The sequence below is a fragment of the Sceloporus occidentalis genome, unplaced genomic scaffold, assembly GCF_023333645.1.
Source record: "Sceloporus occidentalis isolate IW3139 unplaced genomic scaffold, rSceOcc1.0.p SCAF_33, whole genome shotgun sequence".
Taxonomy (NCBI): domain Eukaryota; kingdom Metazoa; phylum Chordata; class Lepidosauria; order Squamata; family Phrynosomatidae; genus Sceloporus; species Sceloporus occidentalis.
In genome coordinates this window covers 1,109,902-1,127,052 of record NW_028317013.1, presented here as the reverse complement: position 1 = coordinate 1,127,052, position 17,151 = coordinate 1,109,902, and the positions used below count along the sequence as shown (strand labels likewise).

Here is a 17,151-nt window from a genome sequence, read left to right as displayed (position 1 = left end):
ATCTGCATTGACTTTTAGGAAGTCATGTACTGTAGTTGGTGCATCAATAATAATACATCACCGCAAAATTCAATGAATTAGGAAACTCTCCAGAAATCTCACTGATTAGACTGTGAAGCTGGTCAACTTGGACAGCCATGTTGAGTTTAAAGGTGCTGTTCCTTCTGTTTTAATCTTCTTAAATCTGAATTTGAATTGGATAATAACCATAAATTTTGGTATAATCAATTAATACACGCATATAATTTCACGGAAAATAAGAAGATTTTTGATGTTAGGACACACGATTTGTTTGAATTTTTGCAAAAAAATGCTAAAAGGAAAAAGACACTTAGTTTTATTTATAAATTTTTGATTAGAGAAATGGAAATAGAGTTCCGCGGTAATATTAAGAGGAAATGGGAAGGTGACGTTGGTACTATTGATGAGGCCTCTTGGAACCGTATATTAAAATACACAGGGTGTTGCACTACAAATAAACAATACCAATTTACACAACTTAAAATTATTTATCGGTTATATTATTCCCCATTTCAGCTATGGAAAATTAATTGTAGAGAAAACGCAGACTGCCCTAGATGTGGCTACTTTGATGCGGGTTTACTCCATCTTTGGTGGGAATGTCCTATGTCCTATGGGAAGATGTACTTACCTTCGTTAAAATAAAATTTAGATGTAATGGTATAATGGACCCAAAGGTCATGATCTTAGGAGATGTGGAACAGTTTGGTAAATTTAATAAAATTTTGAGAAAGATTTTTTTCTTTGGGAGATTATTGATCCTTAGGTATTGGTTCAATAAAAAGGCCCCTTGTCTTGCTCAGTGGTTAAAATTGATAGAACGAATTATAAAATACGAACATTATAGAAGTTTGGAGTCGAAAAAGAAAGAGTTCCATCTCACTTGGAGTTTTTGGTAAAATTGACTTTTCATTTTTTTTTTTTTATTTTTTTTTTTTTCTCAGACCTTGCCTTGAGGGGGTGGGTGGGACTTTTGTAATTTTGTATAATATTTATGGTTGATATATTAAGAATTTAAAAGAAAAAAAAAAATGGGTCTGACAGAATGCTGGGGCCCTGGAGCAATTGCTCCATGTGCTCCATTGTTAATGCAGCCATGCAATTGATACTCTAACATATAGTGGATATACACTCGAAAATATCTTGTGTTCGTAAAAATAAAACTCTTTAGGATAATAAAAAAAAAAAAAAGAGGAAAGGAAAAAAAAAAAGATTCTGTAACACCTTATTTCTTAGTTCTTTCTGCTTGGCATTATTTTGTTAAATGAGTCTTAATTATACATAAGCAGATGGAGATTTGAATTAAAATTACCTTACACTCGAAAAAAAAAAAAGAAAAAAAAAAGTAAGTAGTACTTACACATGTGACATTCAAAACTCTGTTATTACTAATATCCCATTATAGCCATATGACGCCAACCAACTCCTACACCCCTCCGCCTTTACCCATAATCGGCACTTTGCAGATGTTTTTAATTGTGTATATATATAACCATATTAACTCACGCTGGCTACATACTCTTAATTTGTCTGTGATCTTATAAACTCTTCATTTAACACTGTGTTTATAATTGGAACATTTGGAATTCAAGATTGTGTATTTTATGTATCTGCAATTCAATGAATTAATATAGATATAGGGAATATTGTGTTAATTGCTGACGTTTAATTAAAATAAGCAACAAAAAAAAAAAAAAAGGTGCTGGTCCACAGCTACAGAATGTTTTTTGCACACTCTAGTATCCTTAGCCTTTCTGTTTATTCTTTCCTCTGTAGCATAAAATCAACACAAAATCCTTTTAAAGGGACACTTTTGAGAGGTCCCATTTAAGTTTCTGTGATGTTCCCTTTGCATACCCCCTCATGCATTTGCCCCATTTTGACCGGTCCCACAAAATATGCTGAATACAATTTGTATGATATATATTTACCCCCAGAGCTGGCTCCATGAACACTCAGGGCGGGGCCAATGAGACCCCACGCGCTTGTGGCTGGGCTCCCATTGTGTCCTGAACCAATCGGTGCCGCGAAACATAGAGGCGCAGACGGGGTAGGGAGCAGCAGGAACATTTTTGGAATATAAGCAAAACTCCATGATGGATATAAAATCCAGCTGCTGCAATTTGGCAAACTTAACAATTTTGCCAAGAACAGACACAAGTAGACCAATAGAATTTTTTTTGTACAGCACCATTTTGTTTTTTATACTATTGGATACTTGGGTATTTTACATTTTCAAAAGATTTTTACCCTAAGGTTGCCAGGTAACAGTATTGCATAGTAAATTAGGATGTACACAGATGGACTTTAGCCATGAGTGGTCTCATATATACCTTTATCAGCACAAATCAACAAAATCTGTAAACTAATACTTTTTTTTTTTAAATTTTATTTTAAGCAGATTTCGAGAAATACCCTCAAATTCAGCATTTCAGTTATTCACTGGTAAGAGAACTATTGAGCGCTCTGTACTATGAAACGTTTAGCAAGTGGCAGACTAAGTGTTGACAATGTAACTTCTAAAGGCAAAAATGTTTGATGCATCTTTTGTAGATTTTACTGCGGTAAAGCCACTTACTACATTTCCCCCCAACCCGCCTTTTCTATTTCCTAGGCCCTATCCCCCAGTAGGCTGAGCAAATGCAGAGACACAACTTTTACATTACATGTTACGTGCTCTAACCTATTTACAACATTCATTCTGCTTTTATTTGTATTATAATTGTGCCATACGTGTGGGCAGCTGCTACAAAACCGCATTTGTTTACTGAAAAACTGCACAGTCTTAAAGACTTACAATACATACATTGGTTTAACACACTAGCCATATCTAGGTGGTGCACGTTAGTATGCGCAGGTCCATAAGTGACATAGCAGTTTAAGTAGAGTGAAGTAAATTAGTATAATTCTCGCTCACTAGTCATGTTTGGGAGATAAGCATTTCTAAGAAAATTGTGCTGTAGCTCCTGGTATTTCATCAGTTGTTAAGACACGCTGCACATGTTATGAACTTGGATGTATACATATGTTATAGGCAACTTGTTTGTGCAGTTTTATTTTAGTATTACAAAATGCTTAAGTTCTGCCCTGTATTTAAAACTAGCTTGTGTGCCCATTATTGAAATGACATGCACGCATATATGTATTTTCCCCTCTGTAGTGATGGAAATGATGTGGACAAATATTTTTTTTCTTCTTTCGAGAGCCCAGCAGGGTCACGTAAAGTGCATTACTGGACCCCGCTGGGAGCCTTGGGGCACCTGCTAAACCATGTCCTCTGGAGGAAAGCTGGGTGCTGGGAAGTGCTCTCTGGTAGACCCAAGCCCTCATATACCTAATGGAATGGCTGGTATATTTCTCCAGCCGAAGTAGTAAAGGCTTAATACCATGAAGTAACATGCGTTGGGAAGGCATAAGGCTAGCTTAAATATAAGTTGAGACCAATGCGCAAGTAAGTTTTACAGTGGGGGAAAAAAATGGGCAGAATCTGCCCTGAAGTTTTGTTTCTTTAATAAAGTAATGTTTATTTAAAACTTTTCTGTTAATTGTCTTAAAATTGTAGTGGTTTGGATATTGTATAGTTTCTTCCAGTATTACCAGTTCTATATCTGCACACACCTGTCTATTTATTCTATCTGGTGTTTAGCAGTGTAAATCTAAAAACCTTTTATTTTTATCTGCACTGAATGGATTTCATTGACAGTAGTAAATTTTTACACCCTTTTCAAAGTTTTGGATGAATGTTTTAAACTAAAAATTGGCCTCACGTGCAGTTTTCGTTGCTATAAATTGACAACGCATTCTTCAGAAATTCCAAAAGGTGCTAAATTCATCACTGAGATGGCATTTGGTTCATTAATCGTTAAATGTAGCAAAGCTGAGTTGTAAGACTTTATTTTTGTTTCACATAACTCCTAACACTGGGATTCCTAGAAAGTATGAATAAAAACACAGGCGTATCCCGCTGGACATTCACTTTAAAGGACATGGGTGCAGCACAACCATTCCCTTGTTTTATGTCCGCTCACTTTGCGAGAGAGGACACAGAACAGTAAGATGCCAGCGTGTCCGTTCATCTTCTGTCTTCTGAACGTTTTGTGGTGGAAATTCTGACTGCAGTTCAGAACAGAACATGCATAGAGAGAGATCCTATCACTAAATACATTGGGAGAATATAAAAAATGGCACAAAAATATTTACGATTGATAAATGTAAAGTCATTGTCATTATTATTAATAAAAGGATGTACCAACCATCATATACACTTTAGTGCTATTGATAGGCACATGGTTCCATTAAATTTTCTTGTGGTCAGTTTTGCAAAGGCACCCCCCCACCCCCACCCCCACCCCCACCCCAACTAAATGACCTGCAGGCGATGCATTTGTCCGAATACATCTTCCTGCATGTGATCTGCTCTACACCAGTAAGATCCAGCACTGGTTTTGTTGAATGCTGCATGTATAAAGTCTTTTAAAGTCATTGGTTTCATTGGAAGTACAGTCTTGCCACTGATTTTATAGAATTGCTGCATTTTCTGTGTCGGGTAAGTGCTTTTTTTTTTTTTTTTTGCTTTGGAAGAATGCAGCTAAAAGAAGTACTTAAACCAGGACCAGTCCTAATAAAGTGTTCGCTCGCATCCTGACTGGTGTCGTCTTGTGACTTGAAGTGCGGTTCTTTGGGAGACCTTTTTCCCCAGCGGAGCGCCATTACTCCGAGAACCAGAGCGGCTCCCCACTTGTACCCAGGTTTCGCCACGAGGAAGGTGGCAACAGCAGCCAGGGACATCCCGCTAGGTCTCCTGCTTCCCGTTCCATATATCATCCTCGTCGTATTTGGCGTCTTTGTGCAATGATACATTGTGAATTTGGTTGTGATAAGACAGCACATACATGCTGATTATAAGCTAAATGGGGTTAGGTTGGGAACTAATCACTTGAAAAAGGACTTGAAGTTAGTAGTTGAGAAGGAACGGAGGAATGGTGTGAGCAGCAGAGCCATATACATTTACAGTTAAGGATAGTGAAAGTAGAATTAGCAAAATATAAAAACCAAAAAAAGGTTTTGTAAGGCCACAATCACACAATAAAGGCTGTCCAGCATATTATTCAACATCTGCTGTCACCGTGGCCCACTGAACTGTTGATGTCTGCATACGCTGAGTACTTCACATAAAATCACATATTTGGTCTCAAAGTAAGGTTTGCACAATTGTTTTAAGAATTTGTGTGAAAATTGCTCTTGGAGACTATGGGCACCTACAGTGTCAATAAACCGCTATGCAATCTAACTGGAAGCAAGGATCTGCACAAACAGCAGCCATCTTTGTTGGTGCAGGATATAAAGGGGGTATTTTGAGAAAACAAAAACACCAAATATTTGGTTTGATTTATATTTTCCATCTGTTCACTCGCTTTGCATTTTAAGTGATAAAAAAAAAAACTTAACATGAAGGCATTCTTTTTTCACACCTGCCTAAGAATTTAGTACTGCACATTTATACTTTACCGCTGTCAGACGTCATAACACAGTATGTGGTAAGGATGCTTGCTAAATATTTAAGACTAAATTCTTCCACAGACCTCTCATCACTATTGTAAAGAAATCTTGTTTATAAAAAGTGTCTGTGATCAAATGTGATGTAACTGGGATGCTGAGCTGTTCACAAATAGTGTAGTGGTAGGTTGCCTTTAACCCATAGTACATTTTTTTTATTTTTTTTTTTTTACCGGATATGTAGTTAAATGCGGGTGAAATTGGTATTGTAAAGTGGTTTACCTAAAAACAAAAGGTTAAAAGCAACAACTGTAGTCAGTAGGACGCTCAAGCCATTTAATCCCCATTGCTTTTGATTGCTAATGCCAGGCTTTATTCTCTTGAATATTCCAAATAGTCATCCAAAGCACATGGCCCTTTCTCTTAAGCTGGGTGATGCAAGTTGCTTTTTTATAGTATAAGTATGGTCTTTGATTCATGCTTCTGTGTGGCATATGAGTGAGTTGCATATGAGTCATCTGCGTGCATTGATCTTTTGACGTGTGAGTGGATGCCAGTGGTTTATTTATAGAGAAACAGCTGATGTAGTGAAAATCTTGTGTTTCTCTCCACAGTGCTCAGTTGGCATTCTGTGCTGTTAGGAGCCTGTACCTTAGCGACCAAACAGATCTCTTTCTGAGAAAAAAACCCCAAAAACTTGAAGATGGCTGAGAAACAGATTAGGTAAGAGACCTAAACTGTGTTAAAATATCCACTGGTCTGTACTTTTTTACCTTTTTTATTTAAATATATATTTACTTTTATATATATGTGTGTGTGTGGCAGCCATGTATTTCAAAGCAATTTTACTGAAATGTAAAAATAGGAATTCTTCAGACATATAAAAAATTTTCATTTTGAGCTTCAAGACATTAATATTGGTTGTGAACGCTATTATTGTTGGTGCTTCTGATCTGTGTGTATGTTTGTGTTACATTTATACTTTTAAACTAGCACTTAATGCTGCCTGATCTATAACTTTATATTACAAAAAATCTGTATCTGCATTTGTGTGTATTCAATGCATACCCCTTTATCAAGAGGTGATATATGCTAGTGGTGGATATATATACCAAAAAAAAGTAAGAAACATACCGTTGCGTGTCTCTCCGTGGATATGCAGGCACCTTAAAATCAATAACTGTGGCACCGAATTTTATGTATTATGCTTCTAAATCCTAGTGGCATTTGTTAAATTACCAAATATATAAAAACAGATTGTAAAAACACTGTGAAATGCTACCTTATGTTTATTAACTATTTAACCGCCTTTCCTGTGTTTAAGTCTGCCTGCCAAACTCCTAAACGGTGGAATCGCAGGGGTCATCGGGGTGACTTGTGTCTTTCCAATTGACTTGACTAAAACAAGGCTGCAGAATCAGAGGAATGGACAACAGATCTATAAGAACATGTGAGTGTACTGTTTCACCTATACATTGTGCTTATTGCTTTGCTAGTTTTAGCAGAACATTATCTTAAAGTTGACTAATACAGAGGTAACAGATACAACTATAGCCATTGTTGGGTCTGGTAGACATGCTGCATGCCCACAAACCCTTTGGTCATGCATACAATATGCATTCTGTGACAGAACATTTCTTAGGATTTGAAGGAGATTTTAGGCTTGCAGAGTTCTCTCAGTACCTGGAGGCTATAACTATTTTTATATACATTTTACTAAAAATGCAAGAAAATAATCAAAATGTTGGCTCCCCGCACAGTGAGAAAACCTGCTAAGTGGGGGCAGGAGTTATGTATGTTATATATAAATATATATACACAGTGTATGTATGTGAACATGAATGTGCATGCATAAGTGTATGTGAGCATGGATGTCTATGTATAAATGCGTGTCTGAGCATGAATGTGAGATGGAGTGTGTGTTTACATATGTGTGCCAGAATGTAAATTGGCGGGTGAGGCAAAGATGGCACAGACAGGCTGTCTGGGGCAAATATGTCACTGTGGGACATGTGGCTTGGTGGAGTTTGGGGGACCCGGCCAGTTATTACACGACATGAAAACCAGTCCCCACAATGATACATAAAATGGCCGTCTGAAGCAAGAATTTTGCTGGTACTGTCCAAAGAGCCTGAAGAATATGTAGCATAAAAATATTAACGCCTGCAGAAATCCCAACATATTGGAATTCCAAAAAAAGGCAAAATGTATAATCAATGTGATCTGTCACAAAAGAGATGAGAAACTAATGAAATTAAAAGCCTATGTTGCCAAATGTAAATGTGATTATGGCTACCTCATTACAGCATAATTGGTAGGTATATAACTATTACAATCGTACAATATCGTGATGAATACAATGATGTAGGAGGTTCAATAAGTAGCAAAAACTAATTGTAAATGAATCCAATTTCCATAGTGCAACCTAGTGGCGACATGTATATGTTTTGAATACATCGTTACCATTTACATAAAATAACATACGCCACTTTTTTTTATTTATTTATGCCATCGTTATCTATGCCCTTTATGTAAAGCTAAACCCGTGGTGGATCTTGTCATTCCCATGTTTGAATCCACCTAAAGATTTTTTTTATTTTTTTCTCACCAGGTGGGATTGCTTGAGAAAGACCCTGCGCTCGGAAGGTTATTTTGGAATGTACAGAGGTATGCTAATTACTTTATTTTATTTTTTTAATATTTCTCTGTCCAAGTAGAACGGTCCTTTTTTGCCATGTTGAGCTTTAAAGTAAAGGGGTAATGTACCACAAAATATTGTTCATTTTGGCATGAAATTCAAATTTAGAGATATTATGCAAACCAGTTTGTGTTGCGCAGATGGCTACGCTGTTACAGACAGCAGCTGCAAACATTTTGCAGATAAAGCTTAAGTCTTATCTGTGCAGCAAGAACATGAAACCACTAAGTGGTAATAAGCCTGTTCTTAAATTCGTATTTTTAAGAAGTGCAATATCCACTGTACTTAGTGTGCTTTCGATGCCTGCATAATCTGCCATGGTAATTTTAAGCAGTTACTTTAATAATTAAAGTAAAACATTTTTGTAATGCATATATATAATATATATATATATATATACACACACTCTGCTTTGTATATGGATGTGCTTAGTGAAACGTTAGGTTCCCCCCAATGAACTTTACATAATTTTGAAATACTAACAATCTTATACAGAAATTACAGCGGCAAGAAAAAGTAAGCGAACCTTTTGGAATTGCCAGCGTTTATGTATAGATGTGTCTTAACATATGATATGATCTTCGTGTAAGGTTCAATAAACCATCTGTTTTAACTAATAACACACACGTTATTGTATTGTTTTAATGCATAGTGAATGCATCATTCAAACATTCACAGTGTGGGTTGAAAAGAGTATGTGAACCCTTAGGCTGACTTGAGTCAGGAGTTGGCAGAACTGTAGTCTAATCGATGACAGGACTGGATATGTGTGTTTTTGGAGGTTTTTTTTTTTTTTTTATAGGTCAAAGTAGCTCTAACCATTAGTTTGCTATTTACCAGAGGCATTTGCTGATGTCAGCCATGCCTCTCAAAAACTACCGTATTTGCTCGATTATAAGACGACCCCCAAATCTTAATATTAATTTAGGAAAAAAAGGAAAAGTCTGAATATAAGACGACCCTATAGGAAAAAAGTTTCACCAGTAAATGTTAATTCATTTAAACTATTTTTTTAATAAAAGCTATGATTGAGAAAAATATTTTGGTTTTATTTCCTTCTATTTTCCAACCTGCCCCCCAGTTATGAACATCTGCCCCAGAAATGCCTTATACCCCCTATATGTCACTGTGCCCCATGATATGCCTTTTAACCCTCTAAATGCCACTGTGCCCCATGATATGCCTTTTAACCCTATATGCCACTCTGGCACTTAGAGGGTTAAAAGGCATATTATGGGGAAGAGTGGCATATAGGGAGGTTTAAGGCATTCAGGAGGCAGAGTGGCGTATAGAGGGTTAAAAAGGCATTTCTGGAGGCAGAGTGGCATTAAGGGGGTTAAAAGGCATTTCACAGAGCACCCTGCCTCCAGAAATGCCTTATGCCCCCCATTTAACACGCCCCCCCCCCCCCTGGCCCACTTACCGGTACTTCTGAGTCTCCTGTCATGTAGCTGGGGCAGCATGTAGACTCGCGCTGCAGCTGGAAGGAGGCGTGGCTAGCAGCGGGGGTTGTCTGCGTCCATCGCGCAGACATTCCCCGGCTGTCAGAGATCAGAGTTCCCCGTGCCGGTAACTCTGATCTTTGACAGCCGGGGAAGGTCTGCGCGATGGACGCAGACAACCCCCGCTGCTAGCCACATCTCCTTCCGGCTGCAGTGGAAGTTGTCTACGCGAATCGCGTAGACATCTACACGCTGCCCCAGCTGCACACCGGGGACTCTGAAGTACTGGTAAGTGGGGTGGGGGGGATCCAGGTCCCCTGCAGCTGCGGGGGATCTGGATCTTAGTCGTCTCATAGTCAGACTTTGAGGTCTGATTATAAGACGACCCCCGATTATAAGACAAGGGCAAATCGAGCAAATACGGTAAATCTCAGAAGAGCTACAATCAAGAACCCTGTAACCCTTTCCAAAAGCTGGAAGGGGTTACAAAGTAATTTCAAACAGTTGGCAGCCATCCATGATGACTCCAAGGGCACAACACCGAAGTCTCAATGAGGTAAAATAGAACCCTAGGGTAACAGGCATGAATGAATTATTGAAACTGGTTAAGATCTCTGTTCATGAGTTCACCATACGCAAAATATTGAACCGACATGCAGTCTAGGACAGGACAACACCAAGGAGGCCACCACTCTCCAAAAAAAATAAAAAAATACATTGCTGCAAAAATACATTGCCAAAGAGCACATTGAATTGTTCAGGAAGAAAACAGCACTACATTTGGCATTAGAAGTGCACTGCATACCAACATGAAAGCATCCCTCCACTGCACTTCAATGTTTGGGTGAACATCATGAGATTGGGCTGCTTTACTGCCTCGATGCCTGGGCAGCATGCCATCATCGAGGGGACCAAATAATTCCCAGGTTTATCAAGGAATCATACAGAATAATGTCAGGATGGCTGTCTGCCAGCTGAAGCTCAGTAGAAGTTGAGTGATACAGCGGGACTATGACCCTAAACGGCGAAGTAAATCTACAGAATGACTTCAAAGAAAAAGGAAATCATTTTGGAGTGGCCCAGTCAGAGCCCAGACTTTAACCCATTTGAGATGTTTCGGAACGACCTCAAGGGAGCTGTTCAAACCAGACATCGTAGGGATATGGATGCAGTTTTGTATGTTATGCAGGTCTGATACACAGATATAGGAAATGCTTGTTCGAGTTTATTGCTGCCAAAGTAGGTTTGGCCAGGTATTAAATCCAGAGGTTCAGTTAGTTTTTCAACCAGTACTGTGAATGGTTAATGGGTGTGTTCAATAAAGACATGAAAGATTATCATCCTTTGAGTTTTATTAGCTTAAGCACATTGTGTTTGTCCATCAGATCAGATCACATTTTATGAACAATTATTGCAGAAAGCATGGTTCCGAAGGGTTCATTTATTTTTTCTTGCTGCTGTATCCTTGTAATGTAGACTCCAATAATTTTGCACAAATTCAGCACCTGTACGATTCAAAATAATCTGAACAGCATAGTTTAACTATACAGACATGATCTACTCTCAACTTCTTTTACAGCCATTGGCTGCCTTTGCCCCACATCGATTCTTGTGCTTGGCATTTCAGTAGTCGTATTTTTAATTGTTAAATGCTAGGCTCTGTTGTATGCAGAAGAATGTTGTTTGTTGCATCTGTGTTTTTCATATTGCAGACCTATCGACGTGGATTTTGAGGGCTAGCCGATCTGGCGAAGCCTCGGTGGATCATTAAAATGGTTCTTACAGTACTACTTACAACTGTAATTAGGCAAACTTTCTATTTTTTATTTTTTTTTCTTCATATTTTTGTCTTATTTTGAGATTTTTTTTTTTACTTTACTAAGGATAGGATACATTTTGTTCTTTCGTTCCTGTTTATCTGTATCTACTACCCTCTTTGTCAAGGCAGTCCATTGAAAGACCTAGCAAGGATAATTTTATATATGGTAGAACCCGCTTGGGTTTAAGGGCTGCAAAGCCTGGTTTTTGAAGAAAAAAAAAAAAAAGGGTGCATGCTTAAAAAATGTCCTTAACTCTTTGTGTTTGACTTTCTTCACAAAGGGTTAAGTAGATATATTGAACCACAGTGTGTTAGCACATAATCTCCTTGCATTAGGAATTCAATAACTGTCTTATCTTCTAGTTAAAGAAAATCTTTTTTTTTTTTTTTTTTTTTTTTTTTTTTGCATGAGTCTTTTTGCTTTCTATGTTGTGTGCTTACTGCTGTCCTGTATAATACTGTTCTCATTATTCCGTCCCTCTAACACTGCTTTACTTAGTTCCGTGTACTCTTTTTCTTATTGGGCATTATATTTTTTTATCTGTAAAAACTATTGTTGTTTTTTGTACTTGGCTACATATAACATTGACAATATTTTTATATGTGAAGTGCCTAGTTAATGTCTACTTTTGTAATTAAAAAAAACAAAAAACCTACTCTATAAAGAGTCTCTTTATAGCAATACATTGTTTTTACGATTATAGCACTGAGCCATTGGATTTAAAGTCTTCTATCTTGGGATGACAAAGTGACAAACTGGTGTATACCATGTTTTCAGTCTCTGACATGTTTTTATTACTAAGGTGAAAATTCTGCTTAGGTAATTGAGTATATAAAAAAAAAAAAAAAAAATGCAAAGGCTCATAAGATTCCGATTTTCAAAGATATTCATGCTCGTCCTGAGCTTGTCAAATTGACCAAGTTGTCCAAAAGGATGGGTTGTCCCTCCTGACTCCATGGCTTGTCTGATTAATCCTTGGATCTCATCTTATCAGTAAAGACCTAAGCAACTATGGGGTGTAACACATTAGATTGCGATGAGCACTCATATAAAAATAATTATGCTTATAGTAGCCAACAATCTGAATAAACACTTCTCCTCTTCTGCGAATAGTACAAACACTTCTTTTGTCTTGTCTACTATAGCTATAGGTTGTTTTTTGTCTCTCCCCCCCCCCCCCCCCCGCTTACGCATATGTATACATGTATATAACGATATACAGGTATTGTCTAGTTATATCAATGTACCGATGCCTGTGGGCACTCTAGTCCTTAAAAACCTGTCTGATCTCTGTTACAAAGGCTTGCTTTTTATTTTAGGTGCAGCAGTAAATTTGACTCTTGTGACTCCAGAGAAAGCAATTAAGCTGGCAGCTAATGACTTTTTCAGACAACACTTGTCTAGAGATGGGTAAGGCGTTCTTTTTGGTGATATGAAAGTAGACTTTTGTCCTGTAGAAGAAGTTTGTGTTAAATTTTAGAGGGCTCATGTAGTCCTAAAATAAGATGTTGAATTGCATATCCTTTTTAGACCTCTGAAAAAGGGGTCTTTTGTTGATCTTGCATGATTATCCAAATTCAGTACTGAACAGTCAGCGAAAATAAAGGTTTTTACTTAAAATATGTGAATGTTTAATTAACAATATTAAAGTGTTCAACTAAGCAATGCTGATGCTGAAGGGTAATAAGAGAACCTCAAAGTGAACCAAATAGCTAAAAGTATTCGGCCAGTTAGCTGTAAGCAATGTAATGGAAATGCAACGTTGCATGGAACTCACTGCTATATCAAAAACCACAATGTAGTTCCAGTAACTCAATTTATGTTAAAAATGATAGACTGTTTTCCAGTGCCCTATAATTTCTGGACCGTCTTAATATGTTGCATAGAGAGACCAGAGTTTGAACATTTTGTTTATTGTTTGATGCCCATGTAATCACAAAGATGCATATCTATATTGATTGCAAGCCAGTGGCATAAGAGTAGATCGCAAGCAGCATGTTAAGCAGGACAACTTAATTTTTTTTTTTTTCGTATGCCCCTTTAAGATATATTTGTTTTTCTAAAGCATCATATTAGCATGTCAACTATATTCTAGTATATCATGTTATGTTAAAAATAAAAAATAACTAATGAGCTAAAATAATACAAGCAGCACATAAAGGCAACAGGACAATGCCTGCCAACAAAGTGTTTTGAAGCAACCTGTAACCAAGAAGTCAGAAACTGTAAATAAACCATTTTAGATTACCCACTTTGTGATAGTCTAATTCTAATGTATACAGAAAGATTTCATATTGTACTTAAATTGAATACCGTTAGCCTACATTTTCAGACGGGAATAAAACTACTGCCTATCAAATGAACTAGTTCTAATGTTTTTCAACACGCTGGGAAATATGACTCTTGCGATCTGGTATTTGTCTTTACAGTTCAGTTTCAGAAGGTAAAAATAGCATGCATGGGTAATTGATACTGCGGGACCGGATCATACCTTATCGAGAGAGGCAAGGCACATGTACAGACACTCAATACATCGATGCATAGATAGTTACCACAGAAAAGAACCAGTAGCCACGTGCAGTCTGCCCTTTAAATCCTACTTGTTTTCTTTTTTAATTCTTGGTTCTAAACAAGTGTTTTGGTCTTTTAGCAAACGTTTGTCTCTCTATAAAGAAATGCTGGCAGGATGTGGTGCTGGAACATGTCAAGTTATTATTACTACTCCAATGGAGATGCTAAAAATTCAGCTCCAGGATGCTGGAAGACTTGGTATGTGTCCTTTTAAATGCAAATGAACGTACTTACATCACACGTGCAATGAACATATGCATATGTCCACCCACATTGATGCACAAGCATGTGGTAGTATTAGATGTATCTTGATTTAAGGGAAACATAATAAACATGTTGGCCACAGGAGCAAGTAAGAGAACTGAGCAATTTGTCAATGCCATTTGTTGAACTGCTTATTGTGAAACAACCATAGTGAATTAACAAAAGCTGCTGAACTTGTCTACAAACTGAAATATAGCACTTCTAATGAATCTTGGGGAAACCTTTATTTTTCCCTAATCCATTAATCCCGCAATAAATAAAAATGGGTTTAATTGTTTCACAATAGGTAATCCCTTCAGACCATAATAATTAGAAGATGACCTTTAAATGTTTGATTGTATGGTAAAACATCCCTGTCTCTCCTACAAAATGTTGTAGAGGGTTTTTTTTGGTTTTTTTTTTGGTTTTTTTTTTTACAAAGATATTTAAGGTTGTAAATTTCCATTACCAAAAGTGATCACTGATTTTTTTTTTTGTTTGTTTTTGTTGAAGCATGTCAGCAGAAGACTATTACTAGTATACAATGCCTGACTCCTGGAACCAAGCACTTAAACCCAATTCCTGTACTCACAAGGGCTTATAATGTTGGACCAACTTCAGTAGCTCGAAAGATCTCTGCTACACATATTGCATCTGAGTTGCTGCGCACGGAAGGCGTTAAAGGACTATACAAGGGATTGGGAGCAACATTACTGAGGTACGAACTGACATATAAACACCTATCTATATATTTTGTTTCTATTTAATGGAAGCAGGTGCTTTTTAGGCTTCAGAACAGAATGAAACTGAACATTTGCAAAGATACCATTATCTGGAAGAGAAAAAGTATCGGAGAGGATTTAGGTTAGCAGGGAAGAAGGGTCAGGTTACTTAGGAGAGAAGTTGTAGTAATTTTTAAAATGTTAAGTAAAAGAATTTAATCGTTTTGTGACTGGGCATTTATTATTTTTAAATAGGTCTGGGTTTATTTTTAGTGCTTCCATTATTCTTGAATTTTCATACTGACATTTTTTATGCTGGAACTTCTTTTATTAAAAATAAGACTGTGTTGCATTTGAGACCTTGTAAAGTATTATAATAGGAGAGAACAATATCCTGTGCGTATTCAGAAACATCCAGTGTTTTAAGCTTGGAATTAGCAGGTTCCCTTTTCCTGAACATCGTTTTTTTTCTTTTCAACAGGGATGTACCATTCTCCATCATCTACTTCCCATTATTTTCCAATCTCAATCAGCTGGGGAAATCCTCTCCAAATGACAGGGCTCCTTTCTTGCACTCGTTTGTTTCAGGCTGTGTAGCTGGTTCTGTTGCAGCTGTGTCTGTCAATCCTTGTGATGGTAAGATATACTGCGTGCCAACTATTTTTTTTATTTTTATAAATGTATAACGGAGTAGTACTACAAGTATCATAGCATTAACACATATTGAGTTGCAGTACAGTCTAGCTGAGAAGAAAATAGGGGCTGCCCTGCTAGAAACATTTCTCCGTTGGGCTGGTGATCACGTTACCTGCCTCTTAATGCATAGTGAGAAGTCTCACAATACACTATATGGACAAAAGTATCGGGCACACCTCTTAATTATTGAATTCAGGTGTTTCAATCAGATCCATTGCCACAATTTTGTGTTCCATCTTTGTGGGAACAGTTTGGGGAAGGCCCTTTTCTATTCCAGCATGAACGTGCCCCAGTGTACAAAGCAAGGTCCATAAAGACATGGTTGGCTGAGTTTGGTGTAGAAGAATTTCTCATCTAACATCCGTGCCTGACCTCACAAATGCTCTACGCGATGTCATAAAAGTCAGGTGTCCCAATACTTTTGTCCATATAGTATATATTTGTATACATTAAATGTGTTGTGCTCCATGTATGTGTGATATATCACTTTTGTATTTTGTTTTTGCAGTGATAAAAACACGACTTCAATCCTTAAATAAAGGAGCAAATGAAGAGAGCTATAATGGGATTGTAGACTGCATCAGGTAAGCACACATCTAGCCAGACAGAACTGTTCAGGACACTGTTTAATACACAATACAGTTTCCTAGGCAAAAGTATACATGGATGAGGTGCATGTAATCCCTGTTGAACTTTTAACGTTTGACCCAACGTCGTGTAGTTTTTCTGGAATTCATCAGAAAATTATTATTATTATTCAGATTTAATATTACTGACCATTGCAATTCATCCATGTAATACATTGTTGTTTTTTTTTTCTCTCACAGGAAAATCTGGATCAAGGAAGGTCCATCAGCTTTTTTGAAAGGGTCTGGATGCCGAGCATTAGTTATTGCCCCTTTATTTGGTATAGCCCAAGTTATATACTTTTTAGGTGTGGGAGAAACCCTCATTGAATTTGCCCAGTTGAACAGATTGACGTCTTAAAAGCATACATTCCTCTGGACAGGAACTGTGGAGGTTTTAAATTAACCATGACGAGCCAATACATTTTACAGCATTTGTCGGGTCTGGTGAAACAATCCACTATTGTGCTGTATAGACCACTAGACTTTCTCATAGCACTGAAATTATGTAGCGTGTTTGTCTGTGATATTCGTTTTGAATCTTTCAGCACTTTCTTATCATAGACATTGGCACTCGGTTGCTGTAGCAGTAACACAAAGCTACAGCAATAATGAGAAACTGTCGCTGTTAAAGCATTCCCTATTTTGTTTGGTCTTAAAAGTCCGTTTTTTTATAATTTGTCTGTGAAGTAGATTAGAATCTTAGTCTAGTCTATCTATACACTGTACTAGCCAAATCAAATGAACACAACACTAAAGCCTTAAATGTCATTCTTATGCTAATGAATGGGCTGTATTTGTCCTCTACCATTCGCT

At 37.2% G+C, this 17,151-nt stretch overlaps 1 protein-coding gene across 1 annotated transcript; it reads left to right on the top strand.

Annotated features, from left to right (window-relative positions):
* The first annotated feature begins 6,220 nt into the window (after positions 1 to 6,220).
* On the top strand, positions 6,221 to 16,696 carry LOC149298312 (mitochondrial glutamate carrier 1-like). The gene is made up of 9 exons (XM_089487492.1): positions 6,221 to 6,240; positions 6,842 to 6,967; positions 8,129 to 8,184; positions 12,797 to 12,887; positions 14,128 to 14,246; positions 14,805 to 15,009; positions 15,495 to 15,649; positions 16,218 to 16,293; positions 16,537 to 16,696. Exons 1-9 carry the CDS (start codon positions 6,221 to 6,223, stop codon positions 16,694 to 16,696), a joined length of 1,008 nt encoding a protein of 335 aa, XP_089343618.1.
* The last annotated feature ends 455 nt before the right edge of the window (positions 16,697 to 17,151 follow it).

Bases quoted from the DNA above. Each gene is read 5' to 3' on its own strand.
- LOC149298312 (XM_089487492.1), top strand. From the start codon at position 6,221: ATGGCTGAGAAACAGATTAG. The intron at 6,241-6,841 runs GTAAGAGACCTA...CCTGTGTTTAAG, and splicing joins ATGGCTGAGAAACAGATTAG to TCTGCCTGCCAAACTCCTAA. The intron at 15,650-16,217 runs GTAAGATATACT...TTGTTTTTGCAG, and splicing joins GTCTGTCAATCCTTGTGATG to TGATAAAAACACGACTTCAA.